Here is a 12627-nt window from a genome sequence, read left to right as displayed (position 1 = left end):
AGCCCACTTTAAAATAACATTTACCACTTCTTGTGTAGTGCAAGTACTTTATAATAACAAAATATTCCTTCCTTCCATCCCTTGTGTCTTTGCTGATAACATTTACCACTTCTTGTGTAGTGCAAGTACTTTATAATAACAAAATATTCCTTCCTTCCATCCCTTGTGTCTTTGCTGATAACATTTACCACTTCTTGTGTAGTGCAAGTACTTTATAATAACAAAATATTCCTTCCTTCCATCCCTTGTGTCTTTGCTGTCATTCATTTCACTTATACATGAGCATGCTCTCACACACACACACACACACATGTAACTGAATATATCATTATTATTTTGAACAAACTGTTATCTGTTGGATCAGTTAAGAATAATAAAAATAAAATTTTTATTTTACCTTCATGTATTTCTTTCTGATGCTCTTTCTTTCTAGATGTAGATAAAAGTTTCTGACGTGTCATTTTCCCTCTCTCTGAAGAGCTTCTTTTAATAGATCTTGCAAGGCAGATCTGTTGGCAACAAATTCTCTCAATTTTTTGTTTGTTTGGAAAAGTCTTTTTTTCTTCTTTTTTTTTGAAGGATAATTTCATAGGGTACAGAATTTGAGGGTTTTGCATTTTTTCTCTCAACACTTTAAATATTTCTCTGTACTCTCTCCTTGCTTGTATGGTTTCTGAGAAGTTGAATGTAATTGTTATCTTTGCTTTTGTATAGGGAAGGAATTTTTTTCACCTCTGGCTTCTTTCAAGATTTTTTTTTCAATCTTTGATTTTCTGCAGTTTAAATATGTTATGCCTACATATAGTTATTTGGGCATGTTTCCTGCCAAATTTTGTGTTCTGAACTTCATGATCTGTGGATTGGTGTTGACATTAATGTATAGAAATTCCTGGTTATCACTCCTTCAAATATGCTTCTACTCCATTTTCTCTCTAGTTGCTTGCTGCAACTAGAGAAAGCCCACACGCAGCAATGAAGACCAATGCAGCCAAAAATAAATAAAATTAAATCTTTTTTTAAAAAAAAGTTCCTTTTCCCCTCCTACTGCTGGAAGCACAAGGAGATTTTTCTCTGACATGCACTGTGAGTACCTGATAGAGTTCCTGGAGGTAAAACTTGCAAAAGTATGTGGGTCTGGGATCTCTTGGAGTCTCAGCTCTCAGACCTGTCGACATTGAGCCTCTAGCAATTTGTCAATTACAGTTCAGGTTTTCCTACCCTGGCATTGCTTCCCACAGAGGTTTCTTCATAGGTTTCTGCCCTGGTAGGTTGTGATTCTCTATATCCACCTGTCTATTTCTCTAATTTTGGGGCAGCAGTTTGCCCTGTGACCTCATTTCTCTGAGGAATCTAAGAAGAGTTGTTGATTTTTTTAGTTTGTTCAGCTTTTTACTTATTGGAGTGGGTTGGCAGCTTTTAAGCTTCTTATGTGCTGGAGCAGAAAACAAAAGTTGAAATGATAATACTTTGTTAAGGATTTTTGCTTCCATTTTCATTTGAGATAATGGTCTGTAAATTTCTTTTAATATCTTTGTCTGATTTTGGTATTGGGATAATGCTGAAATCATTGAATGAATTGAGAGTTTTTTTCTTCGTCTCCGTTCTAAAAGAATCTGTGTAGAATTAGTATTTTTTCTTCCTTAAATGTTTGATGAAACTTGACAGTGAAATTATCTAAGCCAAGATTTCTCAACCTCAGTGCTATTGATATTTTAGGTCTTGTAATTTTTGTTCTTGGGGGCCTTTCCTGTGCAGTGAAGGATTTAGCAGCATCCCTGGCCTCTGCCCAGTAGATGCCAGTAGCATCCCCTCACAGTCGTGGCAACCAAAAATGTCTCTAGATGTTGCCACATATTCCCTGGGGCCAAAGTCTACCCCTATTGAGAATTACTGGCATAAACCAGGTATGCAGGGGAGACTTCCCTGGTGGTCCAGTGGTTAAGACTCCACGCTCCTAATGCAGGGGGCCCAATTTCGATCCCTGATCAGGGAAGTAGATCCCGCATGCTGCAATGAAGATCCTGAAGATCCCGCGTGCTGCACCTAAAAAAAAAAAAGATACGCATGCTACAGCGAAGCTCCTGCCTGCCACAACTAAGACCTGGTGTAGCCAAATAAATAAATATTTTTTAAAAACCGAGTATGCAGGGGCTTTCGTTGTTATTGTTGAATAGCTTTTTAATTATAAACTTAATATTTTAATTGATATAGGGGTATGACATTTTCTGTTTTTTCTATTTTTTCCCATATCTTGATTGGAGTATAATTGCTTTACAATGTTGTGTTAGTTTCTGCTATAGAACAAAGTGAATCAGCTATATGTATACATATATCCCCATATCCCCTCCCTCTTGAGCCTCCTTCCCACCCTCCCTATGCCAGCCCTCTAGGTCATCACAAAGTGTCGAGTTGATCTGCCCACTAGCCATCCATTTCACATTTGGTAGTGTATATATGTCAATGCTGCTCTATCACTTCGTCCCAGCTTCCCATTCCCCCCCTGCATCCTCAAGTCTGTTCTCTACATCTGCGTCTTTATTCCTGCCCTGCCACTAGGTTCATCAGTACTGTTTTTTTTAGATTCCATATATCTGCATTAGCATACGGTATTTGTTTTTCTCTTTCTGATTTACTTCACTCTGTATGACAGACTCTAGGTCCATCCACCTCACTACAAGTAACTCAATTTTGTTCCTTTTTATGGCTGAGTAATATTCCATTGTATATGTGCCACATCTTCTTTATCCATTCATCTGTCGATGGACATTTAGGTTGTTTCCATATCCTGGCTATTGTAAACTGTGCTACAATGAACATTGTATCTTTTTGAATTATGGTTTTCTTAGGGTATATGCCCAGGAGTGCGATTGCTTGGTCATATGGTAGTTCTATTTTTAGTTTTTTAAGGAACCTCCATAGTGTTCTCCATAGTGGCTGTCAATTTACATTCCCACCAACAGTGCAGGAGGGTTCCCTTTTCTCTACACCCTCTCCAGCATTTATTGTTTCTAGATTTGTTGATGATGGCCATTCTGACCCATGTGAGGTGATACCTCATTGTGGTTTTGATTTGCATTTCTCTAATGTTTAGTGATGTTGAGCACCTTTTCATGTGTTTGTTGGCCATCTGTATGTCTTCTTTGGAGAAATGTCTATTTAGGTCTTCTGCCCATTTTTGGATTGGGTTGTTTGTTTTTTGATATTGAACTGCATGGGCTGCTTGTATATTTTGGAGATTAATCCTTTGTCAGTTGCTTCGTTTGCAAATTATTTTCTCCCATTCTGAGGGTAGTCTTTTCGTCTTGTTTATGGTTTCCTTTTCCTTCCTGTGCAAAAGCTTTTAAGTTTCATTAGGTCTCATTTGTTTATTTTTGTTTTTATTTCCATTTCTCTAGGAGGTGGGTCAAAAATGATCTTGCTGTGATTTATGTCATAGAGTGTTCTGCCTATGTTTTCCTCCAAGAGTTTTATAGTATCTGGCCTTACATTTAGGTCTTTAACCCATTTTGAGTTTATTTTTGTTTCTATTTTTTCTTGAGTCAGACTTGGTTAACTTACGTCTTTTAAGAGATTTTTACATTTCACCTCTGTTGTTGGATTTATTGGAAAAAAATTGTTAATAATCTGTTATTATCCTTTTAATGTCTACTGGTTATGTGATATGGATACAGATTATCTCTCATACATTCCTGATTTTAGAAATTGTGTATTCTTTTTTCTCGATCAGTTTTGCCAGAAGTTATCAGTTTTACTGATCTTTAAAAACGTATACCTCAGGGGGCTTCCCTGGTGGCACAGTGGTTGAGAGTCCGCCTGCCGATGCAGGGGACATGGGTTGGTGCCCCGGTCTGGGAAGATCCCACGTGCTGCGGAGCGGCTGGGCCCGTGAGCCATGGGCGCTGAGCCTGCGCGTCCGGAGCCTGTGCTCCGCAATGGGAGAGGCCACAACAGTGAGAGGCCCGCGTACCGCAAAAAAAAAAAACCGTATACCTCTTTTGTTTCACTGATTTTTACCTGTTTCTCTGTTTCTATCTCATTTATTTTTGGTCTTTATTATTTACTTTCCTCTTGGTTCAAATTTGTTTTTTCTAGTTTTTAAGGTGGATCATTGATTTTAGACCCTTTGTCTTTTTAATATGTGGATTAAACTATACATTTCCCTCTAACTATGCTTTAGCTGCATTTTACAAGTTTCAGAATTTTCATTCGATTCAAAATATTTTCTCTCTTATTTCTTTTGTCATGATTCTTTGGAAGTGTGTTGTTTTAATTTTCAAATATTTTAGAATTTTCCCAGATGTTTCTGTAAATAATTTATAATTTAATTCCATTATGCTCATACAGTATACATTATGAAATTTTAGTCTTTTTCAATATATTGAGACTTATTTTATGTCCTAGATATAGCTTGTCTTAGGGAATGTTCCTTGTGTCCTTGAAAAGAATGTGTATATTCTGCTGATGTTGGGTTAGTGTTGTATAAATGTCAATTAGGTCATGTTAGATGATAGTGTTGTTCAAGTCTTGTATACTTTTGCTGATTTTCTATTTGTTCTGTGAATTACTGAGAGAGGAGTAATAAAGTGTCCACCATAATCTACTTGGCTATTTCTCCTTTTGCTTTTTTTTTTCTCTTTTTGTTTTGAAGCTTCATGTTTATGTCTTCTAAATGAATTGACTTTTTTACCATTAACGTAGTGTCTTTTTTGCTCTGGTAATGGTTCTTATTATGAAGTTTTGGTCTAACTTTAATTTAGCCACTGAAGCTTGCTTTCACTTAGTGTTTACATGATATTTATTCTTCTATCCATTTACTTTTTATCTTCTATCCATTTACTTTAGAAATTGTGTATTCTTCTATCCATTTATTCTTCTATCCATTTACTTTTTATCCATCTTCATATTTAAAGTGGTTTTTTTTTGTATGTAGCTTATATTTGGGTCTATGTAGGCAGTCTAATACTCTCTTCTTTTTAAATGGAGTGTCAGTTATTGGTATGACTTGTTTTAAATTTACTATCTTGCTACTTCTTTTCAAATTGTCCCATCTGGTCTTTGTTTCTTTTTATCTCATTTCCTGCCCTCTTTTGGATTAAATGAGTTTTTTAGTACTCCATTTTATCTCCACTGTTAGCTTATTCAATATACCTTTGTTATAGTTTTTCAGTGGTTGCTCTTGGCCAACAGTTCTCAAACGTTTTATTTTTACAACTGCTTTGGATTCTGGGTATGAAGGATCTCAAAGAGTTCTTGTTTATGGGGATTGTCTTGTCAATTACTACTGTACCCAGAATTAAAACTGAAAGGATGAAATATTTATTAATTCACTTAAAAAGTGAAATTGGCCATCCCTTCCCCCCTCCCCCCCCTTTTTTTTTAAACTGTGAGTGCATGTCATGAAGAACACAGTGATTAGTAGTACAGTTTGGTGTCTCTGCCTTGATTTGTGCTAGGGCATCAACAGTTTTAGTCAATATTGCTTTAGGGGTTTCCCTGGTGGCGCAGTGGTTGAGAGTCCGCCTGCCGATGCAGGGGACACGGGTTCGCACCCCAGTCCGGGAAGATCCCACATGCCGCGGAGCGGCTGGGCCCGTGAGCCATGGCTGCTGAGCCTGCGCGTCCGGAGCCTGTGCTCCGCAAGGGGAGAGGCCACAACACTGAGAGGCCCGTGTACCGCAAAAAATAAAAAATATTGCTTTATCAAAATTAGTGCTAATGTCAACACATTGACAAACTATTAGCACTATTAGGACTATAGTTTTGACTTTGCAAACCTCATGAAACCATCTCTGGGACACTGTTGAGAACTGCTGCAGTAGGGCTTATGATATTTATCTTTATCACAATCTATGCTCAAATAATGTTATACCACTTTGAGCATAATGTAATAACGTTACAACAGTATACTGTCTTTCTCTCCCTTCTGATTTTGTGCTGTAAGCCCTTCAATACACTGGTATTATTTTTGCTTTAAGTAGTCAGATATCCTTTTAAGAATGACTTTTATATTTTTGTCTCTTATTTATGTCTTTTCTAAAATGCTTTTTATTTCTTTGTGTAGGTTCATGTTTTCATATGATGTATTCTTTCTGCCTGAAAGATTTCCTTTAAAATACAGAGCAGGTCCACTGACAACAGATTCTCTCAGGTTTTGTTTGTCTGAAAACATTTTTATTATGCTTTTATTTTTCAAAGATAGATATATTTTTTTGGTATAGGATCCTAAATCAACAGGCTTTTTCCCCCATTATTTTATTATTTTTTTTCTTCCAGCAATTTAAAGGTTTTTCCATTGTCTTCTGACTTGCATAGTTTCAGGTGAGTCTGAACATTCAGGTCTCTCCTGAATATCCTATGTATTCAGTGAAGACTTTCCATTCTGTTTGGTGGGAATATGAATACTTCTCAGCCGTAGGTGAGCTCTGGAAACTGTTTTGCTTACCATCCACAGTAATTGTTCTTTCCCCAGAAGTTGTTTTTTGCCCAGCCTTGTAGTGTTTCGCCTTACACATGTGCAGTTTGGTATTCAGCTAAAGACTCAAGAGGACTCCTGTGCAGATTTCTGGAGCTCTTTCTCAATGGAGTGCTTTTCTGCTACTCTGGCCCACAAATTCTGGCCCCCCTTGACCATTCCAGCTAACAGCCAGGCTTTCTTCAAGTTTTCCCTTCCTGCACTGGATGTCCAGAACTGCCCCCATGCATAATAATGGGATGATCGATAGGCTCACCTTGTTTGTTACCCCTTTGGGATCCCAGAGGTGGTTTTCAGCAAGAAAGTTGGTATGAATTACCCAGTCCACCAAGTGGGAATCTACCTATCTTTCTGAAGAATTTTTTTGTCCAACATGTATATATTAGTTTTAGGAATGTAGATGAAAACCAAATACTTACTTGTTTCTAATTACATATTCAATTCACATATATAATAATATATTAAGAAATAGTGTCTTTTTATTCAGATCTGTTTGCATACATCTTTGATGTCAGTATGTTCAGCATCACTGACCACTTTTGTGGTCTTTAACCCCAGAGCACATCATCTTCACTTGCGTCAAAGTTGCAGGAGATATAGTGCTTTTTAAGTGTATTATCTTGTTACTAAAATTTTGTCTCAAGCCACAGGTTTCCAGATGCATTACATTTTTTCTTTTATTTATTCTATAAGTATAAAATTGAGATCTCTACAACCTAATCTCTTCCTGTATTGTTCTTTAAGGTAATGTTTAAAAGGCTCTTTATGATAGTTTGCAATTGAATGGTTATACCTCTGGGAATCCTTCACTACTTTATGTCCATTTTCTTCCTTTCCTTCTCCAATTTAACAAAACCACAACAAAAAAACCTATTTAAAAAAAAATCACCTTCCAGGGGCCTCCCTGGTGGCGCAGTGGTTAAGAATCTGCCTGCCAATACAGGAGACATGGGTTCGAGCCCTGGTCTGGGAAGATCCCACATGCCACGGAGCAACCAAGCCCGTGCACCACACTACTGAGCCTGTGCTCTAGAGCCCGCGAGCCACAACTAGTGAGCCCGTGTGCCACAACTACTGAAGCCGATGCGCCTAGAGCCCATGCTCTGCAACAAGAAGTCATAGCAGTGAGAAGCCCGCGCAGCACAACGAAGAGTAGCCCCCACTTGCCGCAACTAGAGAAAGCCTGTGCGCAACAACGAAGACCCAATGCAGCCAAAAATAAATAAATAAAATAAATAAATTTATTTTTTAAAATTATAGAAAAAATGTCACCTTCCAAACTAGTGTTGACTGAGATAGTTTCAGGGTAATGCACCTTCTCCAAATAGTGTTTTGCTGTTCAAATTAATAGAGAGAAAGCACCCATAAAATGAGATGTTGTTAAGCAAATGTGTTTTCTCTTTTCTAAGAGATTATTTTGAGGAAAAACATCTTTTTCGTTTATGTGAATCCAGTATTTCTTTGCCTTGGAATTGTAAGTAATTTTTTCTACTTTATGCTTGTGGAGATGACAGCAATTGCCAACCGTCTTTTGATCAGACTTAGAATTAATTGCCCGTTTGACTCAAATTTTCTTACAGTAGCTAGAATAAATTATCCTACAGATATTTGCCAGCCTGCCCCTAGCGCTGGTTTCACCTTCTGTTCTAGTTACCCCAGTTAAAGTAAACATGCCATAGAACAATATTTTGAGTGGAAGATGAAGAATAAGTTAAATTAAAAAAAGAAACAGGCTGGGCCTTCCCTGGTGGCGCAGTGGTTGAGAATCTGCCTGCTAATGCAGGGGACACGGGTTCGAGCCCTGGTCTGGGAGGATCCCACATGCCGCGGAGCAACTAGGCCCGTGGACCACAACTACTGAGCCTGCGCATCTGGAGCCTGTGCTCCGCAACAAGAGAGGCCGCGATAGAGGCCCGCGTACCGCGATGAAGAGCGGCCCCCACTTGCCACAACTAGAGAAAGCCCTCGCACAGAAACGAAGAGCCAACACAGCCAAAACTAAATAAATAAATATTTAAAAAAAAAAAAAAAAAAAAAGAAACAGGCTTCATTACAATACCCCATAAAAATACGTTCCCTAAGTTAAAAGGAAAACTAAATGCCTCTTAACCTTTGGTAGGTAGCTCCCAACAACTTATGAAAATAAGTCAGTTAAAACTGACCTTTGGAATTCCCTGGCGGTCCAGAGGTTAGTACTATGCGCTTTCACTGCCGAGGGCCTGGGTTCAATCTCTGTTTGGGAAACTAAGACCACACTTGCCGCGCGACATGGCCAAGAAATCAACCAACCAAACAACAACTGACCTTTGTTGGCAGGAAATGAGGTAGATCGATGTGATATTTTCAAACAGTGATTTGCTATAGCTAGCATTATTTACTGATTTCCTTGGACTATGATATTTCCAATTGCTTTTTAGTATTGTAAAGTTTTTTTATAACTTATAAAATTTTCAATTTTTTGTTCTTTATTAAACTTCTATGGAAGGAATATACAGGGGATTTTTATGACATGACCCACACGGATTTAAAGTGAAAGTGACTTCAGGAATTTCTCCCATGAGATATTATTTGGTTGTATTTTTAAATGAAGTCTTATTATGTATATCAACTACTTATCAATAACTTGAACACTGTTTTCTCTCTATTGCCTTCGACTCATCTAAGAATTATGTGATTTTCCTCACCTATAGGGATAGGCCCTAATTAACTTTAACTCATTGATAAAGCTTATTTTTCAGGTCATTGTGATTGCGTGTTGAATGGGGTGTTTCCTGGGACCTTCCAGGAAGGATGCTTTCTTTGTATTTTGTGAGAGTTATTATTGGAAGAGCAACTAGAGGATCTTTGAAAGTTATGCTATGAGGATGTGACAACTGGCTTTGCTACAGTCATTTCTCTGAGCAGCAAGCCAACCTCCAGATGAAGCCCACACATGGAGGAGGGCATAGCTGAGAGAGTAGTAGAGAAGTGGAGTCTCTGATTGGTGCTGTGAGCCTCTTGGTCAAACAGAGACCACAGTTAGCTAAATATATGGAATATTAGTCCTGTAGTCTGATACATTTGCCTAAATGTATTTGATATCACTTTGTGATTAATTTTGAAAATACTGATATTTAATATTTTACTACTTCTAATATAATTTGTAATTTTAATCATGTTAGAAGAACACCTTAAGTTATTTGGCAAATATAGTTTTATTTTGCTGTCCATGTACTGGCATTTGTTTGCATGGAACATGCTTTATTGGATAGTATTCATCGCGTTCTGTCTGGCAGTGAGACCTGGTCACATTGTAGGAAAACAAAGTGCTGTTTAAGATAACAAACCTCATATGTATTTAGCTTCTATGGTTTTTAATAAGAAAAACATTAGCAGGAACGTGGATTTGTTATACTTGAGTTGTAATAAAGAAAAGAAACATTGATCATAATTACATGTATATCCTAGATATTAGGAAAGAAAATTTCGAAAGAGAAAAGGGAATGAGTGACCCCATGGCTTTTGACACTGAAAGACTATGCAGTTCTTTGAAATGGGAATTAATAAAAATGAACATACACAGTTCTAAATAATTTGAGAAAGAAGTCTCTAAAAATCCAATGCAGTCATGCAAAGGAACTCTCAGATTAACAGCATAGATTTATTAGATGGAAAGGGAGATGTAAAACTAAAGACAGTTATAAAACAATAGTACAAACCATTATAAACAGTGGCAGGAACCATAAAGTAAGCTTGAAGTTTATAGAAAATGACTAAGACAACATAAACTTTTTAAATGTGATATCAATAAGATGAATCTTCAACAAGATTATCAGATTTTTAAGAGGGATGGAATCATCAGTTCATATTTTGCAACTGTCAGATTCGGTAGGGAGAAACAGTCTTTGAGTTAGAAGAGATAATATTAATAAAAGAATTATAGGCCATGGTAGGAAAGCTGCTAGTTAGTAAGTGAAACATTTGACCACTTTAAGTGCATTTAATTTTCTTCATTTAAATTAATGTCTTCTCTAGAAGCCAGTGGGCTTGCATATCGACTCATGAAATCACTGAGTAATCTTTGAGAATGTCATGGCAAATATATTTGTTATCTGGAGGTGATCACACTAGCTTGACTTTTTTTTTTTTTTAGAAAGGGGAAAATGTGGGTTCTGGAAATTACAAGCCATAATCTTGTTACTGATCGTTTGCAAATTTCTAGAAATAAATTTCAGCAGAAGCTTATGAACATTTATGAAAAATATGCTCAAATGTGGAAATTTAAATGTGTTCACCAAAAACATATCATGTTAAATTAACTTCACTTCTTTTAAGAGAATTATCAATTCAATTGAATGAGAAAAATACTGTAGTAATAGTCTTTTAATTTTAGTGAAGTATTTGACAGTCTTTGGCTGTATTTTTGGGTAAGTTATGTTGGTGAATTATTGTTTCAATTTAGAGTAAGTAGGTAGATTTATAGTAGTTAGATTCAGAGTAGGTTGAAATCAAAAACCGGTGTTTGATTAGAGGTTCAGTGTCACCCTTGAGAGAGATCTTCAGAGCATTACAGCAGGATTACCTATTTCTTGTGTCAATATTTCCATCATTGATCTTGGCTGAACGTTTAGAAAGTAGGCTTATCTGCTGTAGATTATTAAAAGCTGGACTTGGATAACTGATATCATAGAAAGTAAGCAGGAATATCTTTCTAAAACCTTACCTAATTAATCTAGTACATTTATATCTTCTCTTTGAACATACTTTCATACTTTACATATAATATAAATTCATAGTTTATATTGCTTCAGGGGGAAAAAAGTGACTTTTTTTGTCTACCTGATCTTTTTACCAAATTAATGTATGAATTGTATACCTTATTATAGCATAATATCTTTAATGATACAGATTTAATAATGCAAACTGCAAATTGGAAAAGTTAGTTGCTGCATATGTATATTTTTGTCTACTCTAGGAATATGAAGCACGAACAGGGAGAACCTGTAAACCACCACCTCAGTCTTCAAGAAGAAAGAATTTTGAATTTGAGCCACTCTCTACCACTGCCCTGATTCTGGAGGATCGACCATCGTAAGTATTTTAGTGATCATCAGGCACACTGTTTGAATTTTAAACTTTAATTTTTCTTATTATTATTTCATCTAAAAGATACCAAGAAATTAGATAAAGAAATGGATTTGTTAGGGAAAATTATTTTTAATGCCAGAGATGAATCCTAACACTAATAGGGAAAAATTATTGATCTCCAAGCTTTATGCATATTTTCTAGAAATCTCTATGACCCAGTGTATGAAACATAAAATCTTGGCGTTTTATATCTGTTCCTATTTCAACCTTCCTCTGCCTTATCTTTTTTTTTTTTAATTGAAACATAGTTGATGTACAGTATTATGTTTCAGGGGAAAAAAAAGTGACTTTTTTTGTCTACCTCATCTTTTTACCAAATTAATGTATGAATTGTATGTATTCTGTATTATAGCATAATATCTTTAACAATACAGATTTAATAATACAAACTGAAAATTGGAAAAGTCGCTGCATAAGTATATTTTTGTCTACTCATACTACTACATAATGATTTGACATTTACATACATTGTGAAATGATCACAATAAATCCAGTAACCAACCCTCCCAATATAAAGTTATTGCAATATTATTGACCATATTCCTTATGCTGTTTATTACATCGTTGTGGCTTATTACATAACTGAAGGTTTGTACTGCTTAATCCTTTTCACTTATTTTGCCAGTACACCCCCCCGCCTTATCGTCACGTGATAGAGCAGTTATTTTTCTTTTCTTGACATTTAATATGCACTTATGATGTATTTGTCCTTTTTTCCTTTTTTTTTTTTTTTTTGCGGTACGCGGGCCTCTCACTGTTGTGGCCTCTCCCGTTGCGGAGCACAGGCTCAGCGGCAATGGCTCACGGGCCCCGCTACTCCACGGCATGTGGGATCTTCCCAGACCGGGGCACGAACCCGTGTCCCCTGCATTGGCAGCGGACTCTCAACCACTGCGCCACCAGGGAAGCCCTGTCCTTTTTGCCTTTTATGCCATGCAACTACTGACTGTCAACCAGTTGGTTTACTGTTATTAAGAATATATTCTGGGGGCTTCCCTGGTGGCGCAGTGGTTGAGAGTCTGCCTGCC

At 36.8% G+C, this 12627-nt stretch overlaps 1 protein-coding gene across 1 annotated transcript in view; it reads left to right on the top strand.

Moving 5' to 3' along the window:
• The window catches only part of TBC1D12 (TBC1 domain family member 12), a gene marked incomplete at its 3' end in the record, with an annotated part of 71335 nt that overhangs the window by 52855 nt on the left and 5853 nt on the right, over positions 1-12627 (top strand). Inside the window, 1 exon segment of the mRNA XM_024739543.1 lies at positions 11427-11542. Within this exon segment, the coding sequence (XP_024595311.1) occupies positions 11427-11542 (116 nt within the window).

The sequence above is a fragment of the Neophocaena asiaeorientalis genome, unplaced genomic scaffold (assembly GCF_003031525.2).
Source record: "Neophocaena asiaeorientalis asiaeorientalis breed wild unplaced genomic scaffold, Neophocaena_asiaeorientalis_V1.1 scaffold597, whole genome shotgun sequence".
Lineage (NCBI taxonomy): Eukaryota > Metazoa > Chordata > Mammalia > Artiodactyla > Phocoenidae > Neophocaena > Neophocaena asiaeorientalis.
Note: the sequence above shows the minus strand (reverse complement) of the source record. Positions and strands in the feature narration are given on the sequence as shown.